The sequence below is a fragment of the Canis lupus genome, chromosome 34 (genome assembly GCF_003254725.2).
Source record: "Canis lupus dingo isolate Sandy chromosome 34, ASM325472v2, whole genome shotgun sequence".
In the NCBI taxonomy this organism is placed as follows: domain Eukaryota; kingdom Metazoa; phylum Chordata; class Mammalia; order Carnivora; family Canidae; genus Canis; species Canis lupus.
The window spans coordinates 15787013-15807918 of NC_064276.1; the positions used below are offsets into that span (position 1 = coordinate 15787013).

General features: G+C 37.2%; 1 protein-coding gene across 6 annotated transcripts in view; it reads left to right on the forward strand.

Moving 5' to 3' along the window:
- Window positions 1–3177: 3177 nt before the first annotated feature.
- Window positions 3178–20906, forward strand: part of ATP11B (ATPase phospholipid transporting 11B (putative)) — a 115596-nt gene continuing 97867 nt past the window's right edge. For 2 of the 6 annotated variants that reach the window (XM_025451515.3, XM_025451516.3), the window contains exon 1: window positions 3178–3470. In XM_025451515.3, coding sequence (XP_025307300.1) covers window positions 3444–3470 — 27 coding nt within the window. In that variant the 5' untranslated portion in view covers window positions 3178–3443. The remainder of the gene's footprint in view (window positions 3471–20906) is intronic. The other 4 variants (XR_007408062.1, XM_049105625.1, XM_025451514.3 and 1 more) reach the window with 3 other exon arrangements.

A 20906-nucleotide genomic window follows, 5' to 3' on the forward strand; every position in this document is an offset into this window, starting at 1 on the left:
TGAGTACCAAACACCACAGGTACCAAAATGAATGAGCCAGGAATTTTTACCTTAACAAGCTCATAGCCTGGGCTTTCTACTGATAGTCCAAGATGTTCTAATCAAGAAAAATACCCTCCTTTGTTTTGTCTCTGTTATACCTATTACATCAAACCAGGAGATGTATTTTTTTTCCCCTGGGATTAAACACACCTCGCAAGTGTAACTAGCACAGAATTATATTAAGTTTACTCAAGAAAAGGAACCATACTTACCATTAATTCAGTGGCTGGTAAACTTACTCTCTGGACGGTCTGTCACCTCAGTTGGAATGGCTTAAATCTCAGGTTTCCTTGTCTGTCACCAGAGCACAACTTCCTACAACATGCTTTATTTACTTTTGGCTCTTTGCCAGCCCAACACTTTTGCTCTCAATGCTTCACGCAGGCAATGATTTCCTATCTGACCTTTCTTCTCTCTCCTACCTACCACATAGAGTATCTATGGAATAGCATTCTGATTTCACCCTATCATTTCCTTGTTCAAAAAATTCCAGGAATTGCCAATCTCCTGTAAACTCCTGTGACTAATCGGAAACTCTCCCAGTGCTATGCCTGCCCTTACTCACCCAACCCACCTCTTATTACTCCCTATTACTCTTATTAGTTGTACCTCAAACACCTTGAGCTTTCTCCACTCTTGAAGTATTTGCTCCTGCAATTACTTAACTGATTGCTCTCTGTAACTCCTCTTTCCAGCTAGGTTGTAAACTCCATCCAGAGAGAAAAGGTCACCCTAAATTTCCATTTGTGTCTTCTCCTACTTTTAGGCAGTTGTTATGCATACATTTGGTGCTCAATACTTAAGAAATGCATACGTTTGGTGCTCAATACTTAAGAAATGAATAAATTCTGAAATGAATAAATTACCACTGACTCCAAACACATTTCTTTTCTTTTTTTTCTTTTTCTTTCTTTTTTTTTTTTTTTTTACAGCTGGTACCTGCCTTAAATCCTGTGTATTCCCATGTCAATGCTTTTTAAACCTTTCCGACTGCATGCAACCAATAGGAAGAAATTCTTCTTATACTGTGACCTGGTATGCATGTGTGTGTGTGTGTCTGTACAAAAGTTTCACCAAACAATACATATTACACTGTGCAATACATTCTGATGTTTTCTGTTCTATTTTTAAAATATTGATTATGACATCCTAAATTGATTTCATTACTACTAATGGGTTATAATCTATAGTATAAAAATACTCTATGCTCCTTGGATTAATTAACATGAGGTATATCATATTGCTCTTGACAGGTGCTTTGAGAACAAAACACTGTTTTGAGTGTTCATTCTGTTCCTGACAGCCTCAGCTACAATTATGACCTTTACAATTATCTTGGGATCACTTCTTACCACATCCTACCATAGCATTTAGAATCAAGTTCTCTTCCCACTTCTATCTTTTGCAATTTAGGACACAGTTAAATAATAATGCACAAAGTATCCTCTAGATTTCTACTTCCTATGTTGTCTTGATAAATGTTGGTGGCATATAAATAACAATTTTGAGGCCTAATTTTAACCAGGCCACTTGCACATAAAAAGTAGTCATGCTACGTAGATATGGTCGTATTTTTTTTCTTTATATATCTTAAGAGCATGAGCTTTGTTGCTTGACCATCTAGAATTCAAATCCCAGCGTTGCCACATTACTTGGGCTGAGCAAGTTATTTAACCTGAGCCTCCATTTCTGCATCCATACATTGGAAATAGTAATTTCAACTTCAGATGGTTGAGGGGGGTTAAATTAGACCATGCAAGTAGAGATTAGTACAGAGCCTGGGACACACAAGTGCTCCATGAATCATAGTAATATTTTATTACTATTAACAGTAAGTATACGTATCACAAACTTCCTTTTAGGGTCATAAAGCAAGGTTCAATCACAAGAGCAAAAGTGACACCACTTTGTTCTTTAAATATCTAGCTAATTTCTATAGTTGGGATTATTCATAATACAAATTCCAGTGCTGGTTTTACAGATCATAAATATCCCTAAGGAAAGGCCCTACTTGTGACACTAGATAATCATTAAATAATATGTAATGTTTATCGAAACTAAAAGATTATGTATATATGCAATAACTAGCCTGGTCATTTCCTCTCATTTGTTTTCTCTTAATTAAAAAAAAAAAATTGTTTTAACCACAAACACCTGTATGTCGGTGAAGTGTTCTTTAATTCAGCAAACATACTGCTGCACCCTATATATATATATTTATATATATCACTCAAGATGTATGTGGAGTTGCTTTTGATCAAATTAAGATCTGGCGCTTCATTTCAGCCTTCCAAGTCAAAGACTTGTTCTAGTTGCTTTTAGATTCCTCCTTTATTTATCCGCACCCTTATCTTACCTAGGTCTTGCTACTTCTAGGGTGTTTTTGATTGCAGGAGTTTGACAGTTAACCGTAAACAATTACCCTTCCATACAAAATATTGCCCCCCGCTTCTCTCCAGCCCCTCGCAACCTGTTCGATTTAACGCAGCAAACAGAGCATCTCGTGCATTCTCCTGGAAACGGAGGTCCAGACTGCACCAGGCACAGGGCAGTTGCAACCCTTCTCAAAATTAAAGGCAATGATTACGATTCCCCTAGTTCCAGCTCAGTGGTTTGCTTAAGAAGAGGGCTGCGTTATGCATCGAGAAAAAAAAAAAAAAAAAAAAAAAAGACTTTGACAATCTAATTGAACCCGAACTGGAGACCTCTGGAAATTAACTTTCTATCACTACGGGCTCGAGGTTGTGCGTTTGGCGTATGCGTGTTGGAGGAAGCGGATACCAAAGAAGGCAGACAGCCACAGACCTGCAACAGGAGGTGGAAACGGAGGAGCCGGCCAGAAGCTGCAGACTCCGGCGACGCCCGATGTCACCCCTACCCCTAGAAGGAGGGGCCGGGGGAACCGCAGGCGGCAGCCGCTTCCCAGAAGCCGCACCTGGCCCAGCTCGCTGCCGGCCCCGCCCCCCCCTCCCTCCGGCTGCGCCCAGCCCCCGACCGCTGCCGCGCGCGCCAGGCCCCTCGGCCCGCGCCGCCCCCTTTCGTCACGTCCGGGGGCGGGGCCGGGCGCCGGGGGGCGGGCCCGGGTGGGGCCGGGGGCCGGCCCGGGCGGGGGGTGGGGTGGTGGCGGTGCTCCGGGTGACAACGGTCAATAATGAAGGTGGTTGCGGCGCGGCGGCAGGCTCAGCTGCGCCGGGCGGGGGCGGCGCCGGGGCCGCGCCTGTAGGACCTCGGGGCCGGCGCGGCGAGATGGGGACCCGGCGCGGGGAGTGAGGCGACGGCGGCGGCGGCGAGCGGAACTTCAGCCAGAGGGGCATTCCGGCTTCCCCCTCTGGCTCGTCGGCCTCCACCTGCAGCCCGTCGGCCCCCGCGTCCCGCGGGACCGGGACGGCGCCGGCGGGGGCATGTGGCGCTGGGTCCGGCAGCAGCTGGTAAGTGCCTCCTCTCCTCCCGGCCGTCCGCCGCCGCGCGGCCTCTCAGGCCCGGGCTGCGGGGAAGGGCCGGCGGCGCGGAGCCGCGAGGCCGGGGCGCGGGGAAGGGCGCGGGCGCCGGCTAGGCCGCGGCGGAGGCGGGCGCGGCGCCCGAGCCGGAGCCCGAGCGCCCCGCGCGCTCCCTCACGAGTCTCGGCGGCAGGCGGCTGCTTCCCGGCCCGCGCTTCTGCCTCTCGCGGCTCTCGCGGCTCTCGCGGCTCTCGCGGCTCCTGGGCGCCGCGGCCGCCAGCGGGGTTCCGGAGCGGGCTCCGCGTCAGCCCTGAGGGAGCGGCGAGACCGGAGGCTCCTGCTTCCTGCCCCCAACAATTTGGGACACGTTGAGGGGAGGGGAGCGGAGGGGAGCGGAGGGGAGGGAGAGGACTTATCTCAGCTCCCACTTGTCACTATTTTCTGTTAGGACGTCACGATTCGGTGTTGCGTTAGCTATCGAGGAGGGAGGAGACCGTATCGAGGGTACCCACTGGCCTCGAAAGAAATCTTACTCAAGACCTAGGTGAGGGGGGAGAGAAAATATTCCAACACCCCGTCTGCTTTCGGAAAAGCCGTGTACGAAAGTTATGAAAGACTTTGTATTTTTTTTTTTTCATACCTCGTCCTTACCCCACCCCCAAGTCAAACTTTAGGATCGTGAACCTCATTCCCACCACCACCAACCACCCCCCGCCGATCTCTCAAAGCAGTTTGAACCACACAGGTTTGGAACCGGTGGTTAACTTCTCAGTTTTCCTGGGACGTCTGGGAGAAAAAAAAAAAAAAACTTAGATTGACTGAAGGCATATTTAAAAAGCTCCACCTTTCTCAGAATTAATTCAGAGAGAGGAAAAAAAAAAATCTTTCCTGCCTCCTGGCAACTACAGCCCAGAAAATACAGCACCCAGGCGACAGTGACAGTAAGGACAGAAATTGTTCCTAGCTGAAGAAGCCTAACCTTATCTCTGTGATGAGGTCTTTTGCTGGTTGCTGCTTAATTTCTAAATTGCATCAACGCTTCTACAATTCAGTGTTTTCATGTGCTGCTTTAAAAGGCAATGCAGCAAAAAACGATTTTCGTGACACTGTGAAGATTTTGTGGCACTAAAGCAGATACCTCTTTTTTCCTGCTCTAGAACAGCACTTTAATGTTAAATCTGTTTCAGAGCCTTCTGTTAATTCATTTTTGCAAAGGGCACCACTCAAATAAAATAAAACAAATAAAACTGGAATTGTCTGCCACTCAAACCAGTTAGCTTCCTGTTTTTAGCTAATTGTAAATTCAGGTATCCCTTATATATGCCTTATTAGGAAACTAAGCTAATGATGTCATTATAACACCATGGCCTTGTTGCAATAAGCCATAGCACAACTTGGCTCTGGAAGTTAATCATTACAGGCCTGATCTCACGCCAGTCTTCATGTATAGAAGATTTATTCATCTGACGCTGTTTTTGTGTGGTAGGAACATCATTCTAAAGTGGTTTTCCTAAAGCTTTTCCTAGTAGATCAAGATACTGCTTCTGAGTGTTAGGTGTTTGTATTTCTGTTAACCTGAATAAAATCTCAGTTGTATAACCACTCTCATCTTCAAGACAGGCAACCTGGTAATGTTTTTAAAAATGGCTTCGAATGAACACAACTAAAAGCAAGGGCAGGAAGTTGTATGGTTAATTTACAAGACAACTGCCTTACTGTGTGATTAACAAGTTGAACAAGTTGCTGTGCATAAAAAATGCTATCTCTCACCTCACTGGTTTTACTTTTAAGTTATCAGATCTTCTAAGTATGTAATCAGATCTGTGCCAATGTAGGACTTTGTATCTCTGTTTAAGTTTGTACAGTCACTTAAATTATACATTATGGATACTGGATACACAGAGTGATGAAAGTATATTTTATTATCCCAGGCATAAACATCTATTTTAGTTACTACACCAGGAATTATTCAACTCAAAAGTCTAGTTTAGATTATACTTCCATTGGCTCAATGGATTGAATCACCATGTCTTTTAGCAATAAGTTCATTTTTAAAATTCAGGTAAGTGGGACAAATTTTGGGAAATTGTGAGGACAGGTTTTTTTTTTTTTTTTTTTTTTAATTATAAACACTTTATTCATTATATGAATCCTGATTTTCAACAACTTAGGTTGTCTTGCCAGAAAGGTTTCTTGTCATTTTATTACAAAAATTATTCCTATGCTTTAGTAATTTCTAATTTAGGAAATCTTGGACTCCTTATCTCCACAAAGTATTTTCACTTCCTGACACACCGAGAAAACTCAGAAGGTTGATGTTTTCCCTTGGGGAAGTAGAGTGAATAGATTAGCATATCTTTTTCTTTCTTTCTTTCTTTTTTTTTTTGGTTCATCCTTTCTTTGTTTTGCTCATAGTGCTGGAGTTATTTTACACTAAAAAAATCCTAAGCAAAATTTCTTATGGTATTTTTCTGGTACAATTAGTATTTATAGTGTACTCATTTCTGACAGCATATTATGTATTAATCTCTTAGAGATGACAGCACCTTGATTATAATAGTGGTAATGCTATTAGCTACTCAGTGTATTCTAATATTTGGATTTGTAGGGTAACCGTTAACCACATTAGCTATTAAAATTAAAATTCAATTAATTAAAAATTTATGTTTATTATTAGCTACCATATTGGAAAGTTCGGAATAGAACATTTTCATTATCACAGAAAATTCTATTGGATAGTACTTCTTTAGATTTTTTTTTTTTTTTTTTTTTACATTAGGCTCTGTAGTAGTTATGGGCTTGAACTCATGACCTGGAGATCAAGACCTGAGCTGACATCGAGTCGAATGTTTGGGATCCCTGGGTGGCTCAGCAGTTTAGCTCTTGCCTTTGTCCCAGGGCGTGATCCTGGAGTCCCTGGATCGATTCCCACATCAGGCTCCCAGCATGGAGCCTGCTTCTCCCTCCTCCTGTGTCTCTGCCTCTCTCTCTCTGTGTCTATCTCTATCATAAATAAATAAATAAATCTTTAAAAAAAAAAAAAAAGAGTCGGATGTTTAACCAACTAAGTCACCCAGGCACCATACTTCGTTAGACTTTTATTTATTTATTTTTTTAAAGATTTTATTTATTTATTCATGAGAGACACAGAGAGAGAGAGAGAGAGAGAGAGGTAGAGACAGAGGCAGAGAGAGAAGCAGGCTCCAGGCAGGGAGCCCGATGTGGGACTTGATCCTGGGACTCCAGGATCATGCCCTGGGCCAAAGGCAGGGGCCAAACCACTGAGCCCCCGGGATCCCTTCTTTAGAATTTTATTTTATTTATTTATTTTATTTTATTTATTTATTTTATTTTATTTTATTTTATTTTATTTTTTACTTTATTTTATTTTATTTTATTTTATTTTATTTTATTTTATTTTATTTTATTTTATTTTATTTTAAAGATTTTATTTATTCACGATATACATCTATATAGAGAGAGAAAAAGAGAGGTAGAGACACAGGCAGAGGGAGAAGCAGGCTTCATGCAGGGAGCCTGATGTGGGACTCGATCCTAGGTCTTCAGGATCAGGCCCTGGGCCAAAGGCAGGCACTGAACCACTGAGCCACCCAGGGATCCCCTTCTTTAGACTTTTATTTTTATTTTATTTTTTTTTTCTTTAGACTTTTAAATGAAAGTTTTCACTGATACATATTTTAGTTGATGTGTAATATTTCCTTACAGGACAATGTAATGCTGTGCTTTTAAAGCACTGTGTGCAGACATTATAATGCTAAACACTGGGGATACAAATGTAAACCTTATTCATCTCTGTATGTTCAGTGTCTCACTGTGCTTGACATGGAGTAGACATTGAGTACACGTATGCTGAATAAATGAATAGGTAAGGAAAGAAAGAATGAATCTGTATTATTGCTTCTGTGTTTAGAGATAAAATAACAAAATTCAAGATTGACCACTCCAGATGAAAGCTACACAAGTACTGTGATTGTACAAAAATACAACTTGATCTTGTCGTACCAGGGTATTTCTTAAATTGTTTCGTAAAGTAATGCCTTCAGATTTGTATTGGCAGTAGAGAAAGGGCCGGTGAGATTGTCTTCTGATTCACTGAGAAAAATGGCAAGCTCTTAAACTAAACTTATTCAACTTTCTGTTCTCTCACACTTTTAATTCTTCCCTTTCTCCCTGTCACAAAGAAAGGTGTGACTGTCCTCTTTTCCAAACTAACCAGTCCACTTGTGCTCTTAACCCTGTTCTTTCATCCTGCTCTCCACATTCTCTTTAATTATCTATAGTGTGTTTACTTTTTCCTTCAACATGTGAACATGTTCATGCCTTCCTCTACTATTTTACTTTGTCCTGTACTTGTAACTTTCAAATTCTTTTCAGTTTTCTAGAAAATAGATCTGTCCTGTCTAGTACACTTGAAATGTGGCTAGTTTGAATCAAGATATTCACACAGGACTTCAACAATACAAAAAATAGTAAAATATCTCAATTTTTAATATTGATTACATGTTAAAATAATATTTAGGATATATTGGGTCAAGTAAAAGATTGCAATTAATTTTTCCTGTTTCTTTTTACTTTTTTTCTGTTTTTTAAAGATTTTATTTATTTGTTCATAAGAGACACAGCAAGAGAGAGGCAGGGACACAGGCAGAGGGAGAAGCAGGCTCCCTAAAAGCAGCCTGATGTGGGACTCGATCCCGGATCCCAGGATCATACCCTGAGCCGAAGGCAGAAGCTCAACCACTGAGCCACCCAGGCGACCCTCTTTTTACTTTTCTAATGTGATTACTAGAAATTTTAAGATTGTATATGTGGCTTGCATTTGTGACACATTATATATATTAGTACTGCTGTATAATATTAAAAGTGTGTTCGTGTTTCTGTATAGCATACAATATAAGCCTAGGTATCTCACTCGCTAGACTGTGAATATTCTAGGGCAGAGACATATCTTGTTCATCTTTATATCCCTTTTACTCAAGACAGCAGCTGACCCATTCATTGTATGTACCCACCCACCAAATGTTGGTTGAATAAATGAATGAGTATCCTATTTATTTCAGTGTCAGTTTAGAAGTACCTGTATTCTTTGTCTTTCTCTCAAGAGTAGGAAAAGGAGGCACAGGCCTGTGGTATTCTTATTTTGGTATAGCTAAGTAAGTTTTAATATCAGGAATTCATGTTTAAGAACCTAGATCTTTGCTTCTTTTATCTCTATCTTTAGATAAATATTTTTAGATACCCAGTTTTTCTTTTAATAGGGAAGTCAAGCATTAGAGGAACCCAAGTTTCACAGCAGCACAGAAGTAGGGAGGGACCTTGCTTCTTAGATTTTCCAAAAGAACCTTATGATTGCTATTATTGTCATTAAATATCCCTTCAATTCCTGCAGTCTGTTTTCAACATATCAGCCACAGTGATCTTGTTAAAAACACAAGTTAGATCATGTAATTCTTGCACTTAAAACCTTCTAAGGATTTGCATTCTTGCTCAGAGTAAAAACGTCTGTGCTTGAGCTGTATGGCTCTGTGCACCTTCCCCTCCTCCCCCCAAAACCACTTCTAATCTCCCATCACTCTTCTCTCACTTCACTTTATCCACCCTGGCAGCCTTGCAATTCATCAGAAGTGTTAGGGATACTTCAGTCTAAGGATCTTTGCCCTGGCTGTTACATCTGCGTGGAATGCCACTCTCCCCAACTCTCCCCATTCCCTTACCTGCTGGTTCCTTTACTCCCTTCAAGTCTTTATTCAATTGTTACTTATCCATGCATGAGGCCTTTTCTGGACATTTAGTGTAAAACAGTAACTTTTTCTCAGTACTTCCCTATCCACCTCCCCTGCTTTTTATTTCTCTAAAAGCACTTACTACTATTTAACATATTCTGTAATTTACTTGTGTCCTTTATCTCATGAAGGCAAAGATTTTTGTCTAGTTTTAGTTCCCCATATAACAAATTTTCTCTAAATTTTTCATTTATTTATTCATTCACTCGAATATTTTCTGAACATCTAATCTGTGATAACATGTTCCTAGGCTCTCAAACTACAAAATAAAGCAACCTTGCCCTACTCGGTCTTCTAGGAGTCTCTTCCTAAATGGATATTTGGATTGTTGTCATTTTTTCCTCTTACAAAAACTGTTGCAGTGGCCATTCTTATTTATAGTTTTTTTTTTTTTTTTTTTTTAGGATTTTATTTATTTATTCATGAGAGACACAGAAAGGCAGAGACACAGGCAGAGGGAGATGCAGGCTTCATGCAGGGAGCCCGACGTGGGACTTGATCCCTGGTCTCCAGGATCAGGCCCTGGGCCAAAGACGGCGCTAAACTGCTGAGCCCCCCAGGCTGCCCAGTTTTTTTAATTGAAATACTTAGAAGTGGAATTGCTGGGTAATGGGGTGTGTACTTTACGATGATTACATGTATTGCCAAATTAGTTTCCAAAACGTGAGAGTTCCCCTTTCCCTACCTCCTTGGTCAACACTTTGTACTGTCAGACTTGAAGAAATTTACCAATCTGATGGATGTGAATTGTATTTTATTTTGTTCTAATTTAGTTTCCTGATTGCTAGTGAGAGTCAAGTGTCCTGTATTTCATTCATATGATTAGATTGCTCATTTTTCTTTGGATAGTTTGTCTTTTCCCTGTTAGTTCTTTCAGTAGTCTGTATTCTAATTCTTTGTTGTGGTTGTTGTAAATATTTTCTTCCAGTTTGTCCCTTGTATATATTTAAATTTGTTGATAGTATCTTTTTTGATAGAGAAATTTTAAATTTGTAGGTAAATTTGTTAGGACTAATGATTTTGTTTTTTATTAGTTATTTAGATATTCTTTTCATATACCAGGATCATAGAGCTTTTTTCCTAGTGTTTTCTTCAAATTGTCTTAAAACTTAGTTTTTTAACATTTAGGACTTTAGTATATCTGGAATTGATTTTTTTTCTATAGAATAAGGAATTTACTATATTCTCTCCCATATGGAAAGTTATTTGTCCTAGTGCTTTTTATTGAATGAGCTATCTTTTCACCACTAATGGATATTGTTTACTTTCTCTGTGATATTACCAGCATTCTCTCTCACATAGCGTGTTCTTTTCCTAGGTTCTGTATTCAGTTTCATTCACCTGTTGATCTGGTGCACCAATAATGCACTTTTTTATTAAGTTTTTAATTTTAATTTCCATTGTAGTTAACATACAGTGTTATTACTAGTTTCAGGTGTACAATATAGGGATTCAGCAATTTTATACATACTCAGTGCTCATCATGATAAGTATACTCTTAATCCCCTTCACTTATTTTACCCATCCTCCTACTCCACTCCCTCTGGTAACCATCAGTGTATTCTCTATAGTTAAGACTGTTTCTTAGTTAGGCTCTTTCTCATTATTTTCCCTTTGTTCATTTGTTTTGTTTCTTAAGTGAGATCATATGGTATTTGTCTTTCTATGACTGGCTTACTTTGCTTAACTTTATACTTGCTGATATTATACTTGCATTATACTTGTTGCAAATGCCAAGATTGCATTCTTTGTTAATGGTTGAGTGATTATTTTCCATTGTCTATATATAACACATCATCTTTTTAAAAATTTTTTAATTGGAGTTCAATTATAACACATCATCTTTACCCATTTATTTATCAACAGACACTTGGGCTGCTCCCATAATTTGCCTATTGTAAATAATGCTACTATAAACATAAGGGTGCATGTATCCCTATGAATTAGAGTTTTTGTATTTTTGGTGTGAATACCCAATAGTACAATTACTGGATCATAGGATAGTTCTATTTTTAATTTTTTGAGGAACCTCCATAATGTTTTCCATAGTGGGTGCACCAGTTGGCACTCCCACCAACAGTGCACAAGGGTTCCCATTTCTCCACATCCTCTGCAACACCTTTTGTTTCTTGTGTTTTTTATTTTAGTCATTCTGATAGGTGTGAGTTGATATCGCATTGTAGTTTTGATTTGCATTACCCTGACGACGAGTGATGTTAAGCATCTTTTCATGTATCTATTGACCATCTGTATTTCTTCTTTGGAGAAATATCTATTCATGTCTTCTGCCCATTTTTAATTGGATCATTAGTTTTATGGATGTTGAGTTATATAAGTTCTTTATATACTATAACCCTTTACCAGATAAGTCATTTGCAAATATCTTCTTCCATTCAGTAGGTGTCTTATTTTTGTTGATTGTTTCCTTCGCTGTGCAGAAGCTTTTCATTTTGATGTCTCAATGTTTATTTTTACTTTTATTTCCTCTACCTTTGGAGACATACCTAGAAAAAAGTTGTTACATCCCATGTTGGAGAAATTACTGCCTTTTCTGTCTTCTAGAATGTTTATAGTTTCAGGTGTCACAGTTAGGTCCTTAATCCATTTTGAACTTATCTCTGTATATGTTATAAGCCAGTGGTCCAGTTTCATTCTTTTGCACGTAGCCATCCAGTTTTCCCAACACCATTTGTTGAAGATGCTGTCTTTTCTCCATTGCAAATTTTTACTCCTTTGTTAAAAATTAATTGATCATATAAACATGGGTTTATTTCTGAGCTTTCTATTCCATTGATCTATGAGCCTATTTTTGTGCCAGTACAATATTTTTTTGATTACTACAGCTTTGTAGTGTAACTTGAAATCTGGAATTCAGATACCTCCAGCTTTGTTTTTCTTTTTTAAGATCGTTTTGGCTGTTGGAGTCTTCTGTGGATCCATACAAATTTTAGGATTATTTGTTCTAGTTTTGTGAAAAATGTTGTTGGTATTTTGATGGGAGTGTATTAAATCTGTAGATTGCTTTGGGTAGTATGGACATTTTGAGAATATTTGTCAAGTCCATTTGTCTTCCAGTCCTTGAGCATGGAGTATTTTTCTACTTCTTTGTGTTGTCTTAATATCTTTTATCAGTCTTTTACAGTTTTCAAAGTAGACTTTCACCTCTTTCCAAGGTAATTTATTATCTTCAACACAGTTGTGAATGGGATTACTTCCTTAATTTCTCTTCATTATTAGTGCATAAAAATGCCACGAATTTCTATACGTTGATTTTGTGTCCTGTGACCTTAGTTAAGAATTCATTTATCAGTTCTAGTACTCTTTTGGTGGACTCTTTAGGGTTTTCCTTATATAATATAATGTCTTCTGCAAATAGTGAAAGTTTTACTTTCTCTTTACCAATTTGGATGCCTTTTATTCCTTCCTCTTGTCTGATTGCTGTGGCTTGGACTTCCAGTACTATCTGAAATTCAATACTATGTTAAATAACAGGGCTGAGTGTAGACATCCTGTCTTGTTCCTGATTCTAGGGAAAACATTCTCATTTTTTCCCCACTGAATATGATGTTAGCTGTGGGGTTTATATATATATACTTTGTCGTGTTCAAGTATGTTCCCTTTAATCTTACTTTGTTACGGGTTTTTACCGGGAATGGATGTTGTACTTTGTCAAATGCTTTTTCTGTATCTCTTGAAATGATCATATGATTTTTTTCCCTTCTTTGATTGATGTGATATAGCACATTGATTTTTGAATTTTGGATCACACTTGCATCCCAGGGATAAGTTCCACTGATTTTGATGAATAATTTTTTAATGTATCATCGGATTTGGTTTGCTAATAGTTTGTTGAGGATTTTTGCATCTATGTTCATCAGAGATATTGGCCTGTAGTTCTCTCTTTCTGTACTGTCTTTATCTGGTTTTGGTATCAGAGTAATGCTGGCTTCATAGAATGAATTAGGAACTTTTTCTTCTTCTGTTTTTTGGACTAGTTTGAGAATAGGTGTTATCTCCTCCTTAAATATTTGTTGGAATTCACCTGTGAAACCATCTGCTCCATCTGTTTATTGGGAGTTTTTTTTATTATTGATTCAATTTCACTGCTGGTAATAGGTCTGTTCAAATTTTCTCTCTCTTCCTGATTCAATTTTATGAGGTTATATGTTTCTAGGGGATTTATCCATTTCTTCTATGTTGTCCAATTTGTTGGCATATAATTTTTTATAATATTCTGTTATAAAATCTTGTATTTGTATTTCTATGGTGTCAGTTGTTATTTCTCCCCTTTCCTTTCTATGTATTGTGTTCTCTCTCTCTCTCTCTCTCCTCTCTCTCTTTTTGATGAGTCTGGTTAAAGGTTTATCAATGTTTTGATCCTTTCAGAGAACTAGCTCCTGATTTTGTTGATCTGTTTTATTTTTATTATTTTTTTTTTTAAGTTTTAATTTCATTTATTTCTGCTTTAATCTTTATTATTTCTTTCCTTCTGGTAGTTTTGGGTTTTGTTTGTTTTGGAATCTTTAGGTGTAAAGTTAGGTTATATATTTGGGATTTTTCTTGCTTCTTTATGTAGGCCTGTTATTGCTAGAAACTTCTCTCTTAGATAGCTTTTGCTGCATCCCAAAGATTTTGGGCCATTGTGTTTTTATTTTCATTTGTCTCCATGTATTTTTTTATTTCCTCTGACTTCTTGGTTGACCCATTCATTGTTTAGTAGCATGTTATTTAACCTCCATTTATTTGTGTGCTTTCTAGGTTTTTTCTTCTGGTTGATTTCTAGTTTCATAGCATTATGGTCAGAAAAGATGTATGGTATGGCTTTGATCTTTTTAAATTTGTTTAGACTTGTTCTGTGGCCTAATATGTGATCTATTCTGGAGAATGTTCCATGTGCACTTGAAAAGAATGTGTATTCAGAACAACATATTGTTCTGAATATATCTGTTAGATCCATCTGATATAATGTGTCATTCAAAGCCAACAAGTTTCCTGGTTGATTTTGTTTTGATCATCTATCCATTTATGTAAGTGGGGTGTTACGCAGTGTCTTAATTATAATATTTTTATAAGTCTTGACATCTGGCTGAGCAGTCCTTTTTTTTCTTTCAGAATTGCATTAATCTTTACTCTTCCATATGCTATTTATAATCAGATTGTCCAATTCTGTGGAGAATCTGTCTAGGATTTTGATTGGCTTTGTATTGAATTTGATAAATTCCTTTTCATATTTTTCTTCTAGATGAAGTAGAAGCTATGGATTGTATTTTATTATTTTCTACCTATGCCTGTATATTGAGTATCTCTATCCACCTACAAATAATATAGGGATTTGAGTTTTAACTCCAGTATTTCTTCTCTCACCTTCCACAATACTATTATGTAATAGTTTAATTCTCTTTTTTTCCCTTTTACCAGCTTTGTTAAAACTTAACTCACATACCATACAGTTTACCCATTTAAGTATTCAGTTTTTTTTAGTATACTCATAGAATTGTGCAGCCACCACCACATTTCATTGTTAGAACATTTTTATACCCCCTAAAAGAAACTCTCTGCCAACCAACTTACTCTTTCCATTCCCCTAGACTTCTAGTCTCCAGCCCTAATCAATCACTAATCTACTTTCCACCTCTTATCAGTTTGCCTACTGTGGACATTTCATGGAAATGGCATCATATAGTATTTGGCATCATATAGTATTTGGTATTTTGTGACTGTTTTCTAGCATAATATTTCACCTAGCATAATGTTTTCAAGGTTCAACCATGTCATAGCATGTATCAGTAGTTCATTCCTTTTTATTGTCAAATAATAATCCATTATATGGATATACTACGTTTTGTTTATATGTTCATCAGTTAGTGAACATTTAGTTTGTTTCCATCTTTTGACTATTGCATAGAACACTGCTTTGACCACTGATGTACAAGTCTTTGTGTCCATGTATATTTTCATTTCTCTTGACTGTATACCTAAAGAGTAGAATTATTGGGTCATATGGTAACTCCGTCTTTAACTTTGTGAAGAATTGCCAAACTGTTTTTCAGAGTGGCTGCACCATTTTACGTTCCTACCAGCAATGTATAAGGGTTCCAGTGTCTTATATCCTTGTCAACACTTAGTTTTGTCTGTCTTTTTAATTATAGTTATCCTGGTGGGAATGAACATCATTGTGGTTTGGTTTAAATTTTGCTAATAACTAATGATCTCAAACATCTTTACATGTCCATATTAGCCTTTTCTGGAAAAATGCCTATTCAGATCTTTTTGTCCACTAAAAAAATTTTTTTAATGAGTTGTAAGAATTTTTTGTATTATGGATACATGATCCTTTGTAGATATATGACTTGCAAATATTTTTTTTCCCATAATGTATGTCCTAGTTCTTCTTCTCAAAACATTTTCTAAATTTTTGGCAGTTACTCATTTTTCTACAAAGATTTAGTGATTTCTTTTACTCACCATTGTTTATTGCATAGTACCTCATCTCCCTGTGTTTACTTTTATTTTTAATAAGATAGATCTTTTAGTAATTTTTTTTCTTTTAGTAATTTTTAAGCAAGGGTTTAGAAGGGTGATCTGTTTTAGTTTTAATGTCTTTATTTTGTAGTCACTATTGAACACTAATTAGGTAGATAAGAATTCTAGATTTACATGTACTTTCACTCAACATATTGAAGATACTACTTATTCCATTCCTTTCGACATTTATAAATGCTGGTACAATATATGTTTTTAACCTAATTGTCATTACTGTTGGTAATCAGTGTCACATTGATTTTAAGATTCTCTCTTTGTCCTTGATATTTTGCAATTTTATTTTGCTATATCTATCATTTTTTTTTCATGCTTTTCCTGCTCTGCACTTGTGTCTACTTTCAGTCTCAAGGCTTATATTACTATGACTCAGAAAAATTTTCAGCCTGTTTTCTTCCTTTAACTATTGCTTCTCAACCTGAGTTTTTCTCAGTCTAAGAACTCTTACTTGATACTAACCTGTCTTCTGTGTCTTTTAACTTCTTTTTCATATTTTTCATGTATTTTCTCTGTGCTGCTTTCACTTTAAATTCCTTAGTTCTAGCTTCCAGTTCACTAATTCTCTCGCCTGTGTCCCGTCGAGAGTTCATCCTGTCCTCAGATATTTAATCTAAATGATTGGTTTTTATTTCCAGAATTTATTGGACCTCTTTCAATTTCATCTGTTCTTGATGCATATCTGCTTGATTTTTCTCAGAATATTTTCTTTTTTTTAAAAAAAAATAGATATTATCTCTTTGGAGGTTTTATACATATTTAAAGGTACAAAGCTCTTTTCAACTTCCTTTCAATTGAACCTGACTCTAGGACCCAGGTACAAAGGGGTGCTATTAATCCATATCATGCCATAGGAGCTGAACTTCAAGCTGCCTATTTCCAGATACAGAATCCCAAAGGCTCAGCCCCTGAGTATAGAAATGGTTGTCTTATTTTAACCCTAGCTACATCTTCTTAATTAAAGAAAAGAAAAGTATTTTATCCATGTTTACTTTGTGAGGAAAAGGGAAGAGCTCAAAGTGTGGACTTTCCCAAGGTCAATAGCTAATAAATACCAGCGGCAAGACCTGAACCCAGAGAGTTTTTCCAGGGTGTTTAGCAGTGTAGAAGAATGTTAACAACAGCAGCAGTTTTCTCTGTATTTCTCATTCCCAATCCTGCCATCTTAAATCTGTTCAATGGTGAGGCAAGGCTAGAAAAGGAGTTAAGGGAAGGTGGCTGGGGTACTCTGGAGTGACACGTTGTAGAGGAAAAGGAGAGATGTGATCAAGAGTTCCTGTAGTCATTCAGCAATGGCCATTCATAAGTTGACTTAATATTTTAAGTACCATAAAAAGTTAGGATTTGCATGTACCTGAATGTATAGCTTCTCCTGAAAATGTTATCTACCATAAATGCAATACCTATAAATCGGTTTTGAGCAACATGGCAAATTTTTTTGAGAGTTTTTCAAGTTTTTAATTTCCTTTTTGTCTTGAACCTTAGGAACTCAAAAAATTATTTTGAAGTTTGACAAATTTGTTGTGTTAAAACAGAAATTGGAATTGCTGAAAAAATATGTTATCCGTTTTAATAAAAGTTAATAAACTTTTATTACATCTGTAATGGAATTGTGCTATATACATTTAACTCTTCAGAAGGATGTATTTGATCATTTTCTATAGAGAAAAAAGTGAGTCAGTCATCTAATGAGTTAACTGCTATTTCAGTCAAAATTTTACTCATTTTACTTGATATTTTGTTTCTCTTTTTTTGTGCTTATTAAGAGGCCTTAGTTTTTCTAAATGAAATTTTATCCAGAACAGAGGCCCTGACTTCTATTTTGGTGTTTCACTATACCAAGCATAGTACCTAGTATATAGTCAATGCTCGTAATATTTATAAATTGAATTTTTAAAAATTAAATTACAGGATAATATAATAATGATATGCTAAGTAGTTTGGTATCTCAGAATATTCGGATATTTTACCAAAATTTGGTTCAGTGCCTCATATAGTATCAAGCACATTTTTCCCAATGAAAACATGTATAATATATTGGTATTCTAAGATTTTGCTTTGAAGAATTCTTTGTGATAAGTGCATTTGGCAGATAACGTTTAAGTAGTATATAGTCAGTTCAGATCTTAATCATCTGTTACCTAGGAAATTGTTTCTTTGCTCTTGCACCTCCCGGACTACAAAGGAAATATAGATATTGTTGCTTATCTCAGTTCTCCACTGTGCTCTTTAATATACAAATTTGAAAAATGCTAACAAAGATGTGAAGGTGTACTTGACTCTTTACTACTGAAATACAGGGAAGTGATTCTCTAACGTGTGTTTTCCTATTGAAATTTAAACGTAAAGGCATTGGCCTCAAAGTAGATATGCAGGAGACCCTCTGACTTTGTGGCTCTCTTTATGTAACCTTTTTTTTTAGAAAAATATTTATTTATTTATTTATTTATTTATTTATTTATTTATTTATTTATTTATTTTTTAATTTTTATTTATTTATTTATGATAGTCACAGAGAGAGAGAGAGAGGCAGAGACATAGGCAGAGGGAGAAGCAGGCTCCATGCACCGGGAGCCCGACGTGGGATTCGATCCCGGGTCTCCAGGATCACGCCCTGGGCCAAAGGCAGGCGCCAAACCACTGCGCCACCCAGGGATCCCAGAAAAATATTTATTTATTCATGAGAATACACAAAGAGGAGAGAGAGAGAGAGGCAGAGACACAGGCAGAGAGAGAAGCAGGCCCCATGCAGGGAGCCGGATGTGGGACTCGATTCCGGGTCTCCAGGATCACGCCCTAGGCTGTAGGCGGCGCTAAACCGCTGAGCCACCGGGGCTGCCCTATTTATGTAACTTTAAAGGAAATTGGTGCAGTACCCACCTGCCAGTGTTGATCAGCTCTTTTTCCAGCACATATTTGCAGAATTTGAAAAAAAATAAACTTAGGAATTTATTAGGAGGAGTCAGTGAAAGTAAAAATTCTTAAGTAATCAAAGATGCTTTTAACAATCTTGAAATGTCTCCTAGGTCATGCGTTTCCTAATGATGATGTTTCCTGTAAATTGAGATAAAATTGCCAATGATCTATGCAAAATGAGAAAAACTAGGCCAGTGTTGTGTATCTATGGCTGTGGTGTGTGTGTGTGTGTGTGTGTGTGTTTGCTTGCTTGCTAAAATTTATAGATGTACTTGTTTTTGAAGACTTGTATTTTTCTTTTAAAAAATAAATCTTTTAATCTTAGAATAGTTTCAGATTTACAGAAAAGTTGCAAAGGTAATACTGAGAATTCCTGTAGATTTCCTTCACCCAGTTTCTCTCTCTTTTTTTACAGTAAGATTTTATTTATTTCAGAGACAAACACACATACACACACCATGTGCGAGAGCCTGTGAGCCCAGGCAGGGGCAGAGAAGCAGACTCCCCGCTGAATATCAAATCAAGCCTGACAGACACAGGGCTTGATCTCAAGGAGTCTGAGATCATGACCTGAGCCAAAATCAAGAGCAGGATGCCCAACTGATTGAGCTTCATAAGTGCCCCACACTTAATTTCTCTTACTGTTAACATCTTATATTACTAGGCTACAGTTATACTAATGAGCCAATACATTACTATTAAACTCCATACTTTATTCAGATGTTGTTAGTTTTTCTTTCTTTTATTTTAAAAGATTTTATTTATTCATGTGAGACATAAAGAGGCAGAGGGAGAAGCAGTCTCCCGCAGGGAGCCTGATACTGGACCCTGGGATCACTACCTGAGCTGGAGGTAGACGCTCAACCACTGAACCACCCGGTCGTCCCAGATATTGTTAGTTTGTCACTAATATTCTTTTTTTTTTGCTTCAAAATCCCATCTGGGATAACCTATTACACTTACCAATTCCTTGATCCTTCAGTAATTTTTTCTATAACTTTTCTGCCTCTTTATCAAATCTTTCATTTCAACCCTGAATGAATATATGATTCTTTTAAACTAAAAAAGTTTTTTTTCATTTGATCCAGCTATCGTTAATTACTATCCCCCACTTCCCCACTCTTCTCTTCACCCCCATTCAATCAATCCATTGTAGCCCTTTTAACTTTATTCAAACTATGTTGACAGAAGCCACCAATGATTTCCTAATTATTAAATTCAGCATTCTTTTTTTTTCCTGTTCTCATCTCTCTTTACAGCATATGAAATAATACCTTTTTGCAACTTCTTCCTGTGTTTCTGCCATACCAGTTCTCTGTTTTCCTTCCTGCCTGGTGCTCTTTCTCCTTTGCTTATTCCTTCTCTCCCACGTGTATCTTAAGTAATAGCCTTAAGAATTCCATCTCTTGTCCTTATTCTCTTCTTCCTCTGTACACTCATAATAGGCAGTCTTATACATTTTTTTAAATTTTAACTGTCATTATTATGCTTGTTGGGTTCCAATCTCAAGTCCAACTCTCTTTCCTGATATCTAAACAAAAATATCCAATTGCTTTCTACATATTTATGTAGGGTGTCCCACATTGAAATCAGAAAATAATTGTATTCTGATGTTAAATACGAGTGTGGAAATAGGAAATTAGGTGATATCTAAGGTAAATAAGGCCTAAATCACTAACATTTTATCAGCTCCAAGTGGGTGGGGACTTAGTCATCTATTTTTATCATCAGTGGTCCTTAACTTATTGCAGAGCACATAGAAAGTGTTCAGTAAATACTCTGAATGCTAAAGTAAATTCTTTTCATTACATGTAGAAGTCAAGAATTGCAGATCAGTACAATTTTAATATGCAGGGTAAATGAACTGCTTGCTTCCTTGAAGAACAGAAAATAGGCTAAAATAGTCTATACTGTTTTTTCAAAAATACATTCTTAGAATTATGTCATTTTGACCCAGTGTTGCTAAATAATAATTTCTCTGCTTAAAGTTTAATTTTTAAATTTTTGGAGCAATAGTTTTAAAATTTGCTGGGTCCTATTTGTTTAACCTTGTATAGACATGTTTTATTTTCTTCGGAAACGGGTTTCTTAGGTTCTCAGCATATAAGATTAACAAGACAATTACCATTTTTCCACCCTGCTGTTTTCTTTTTATTTCAATTCTTGTCTA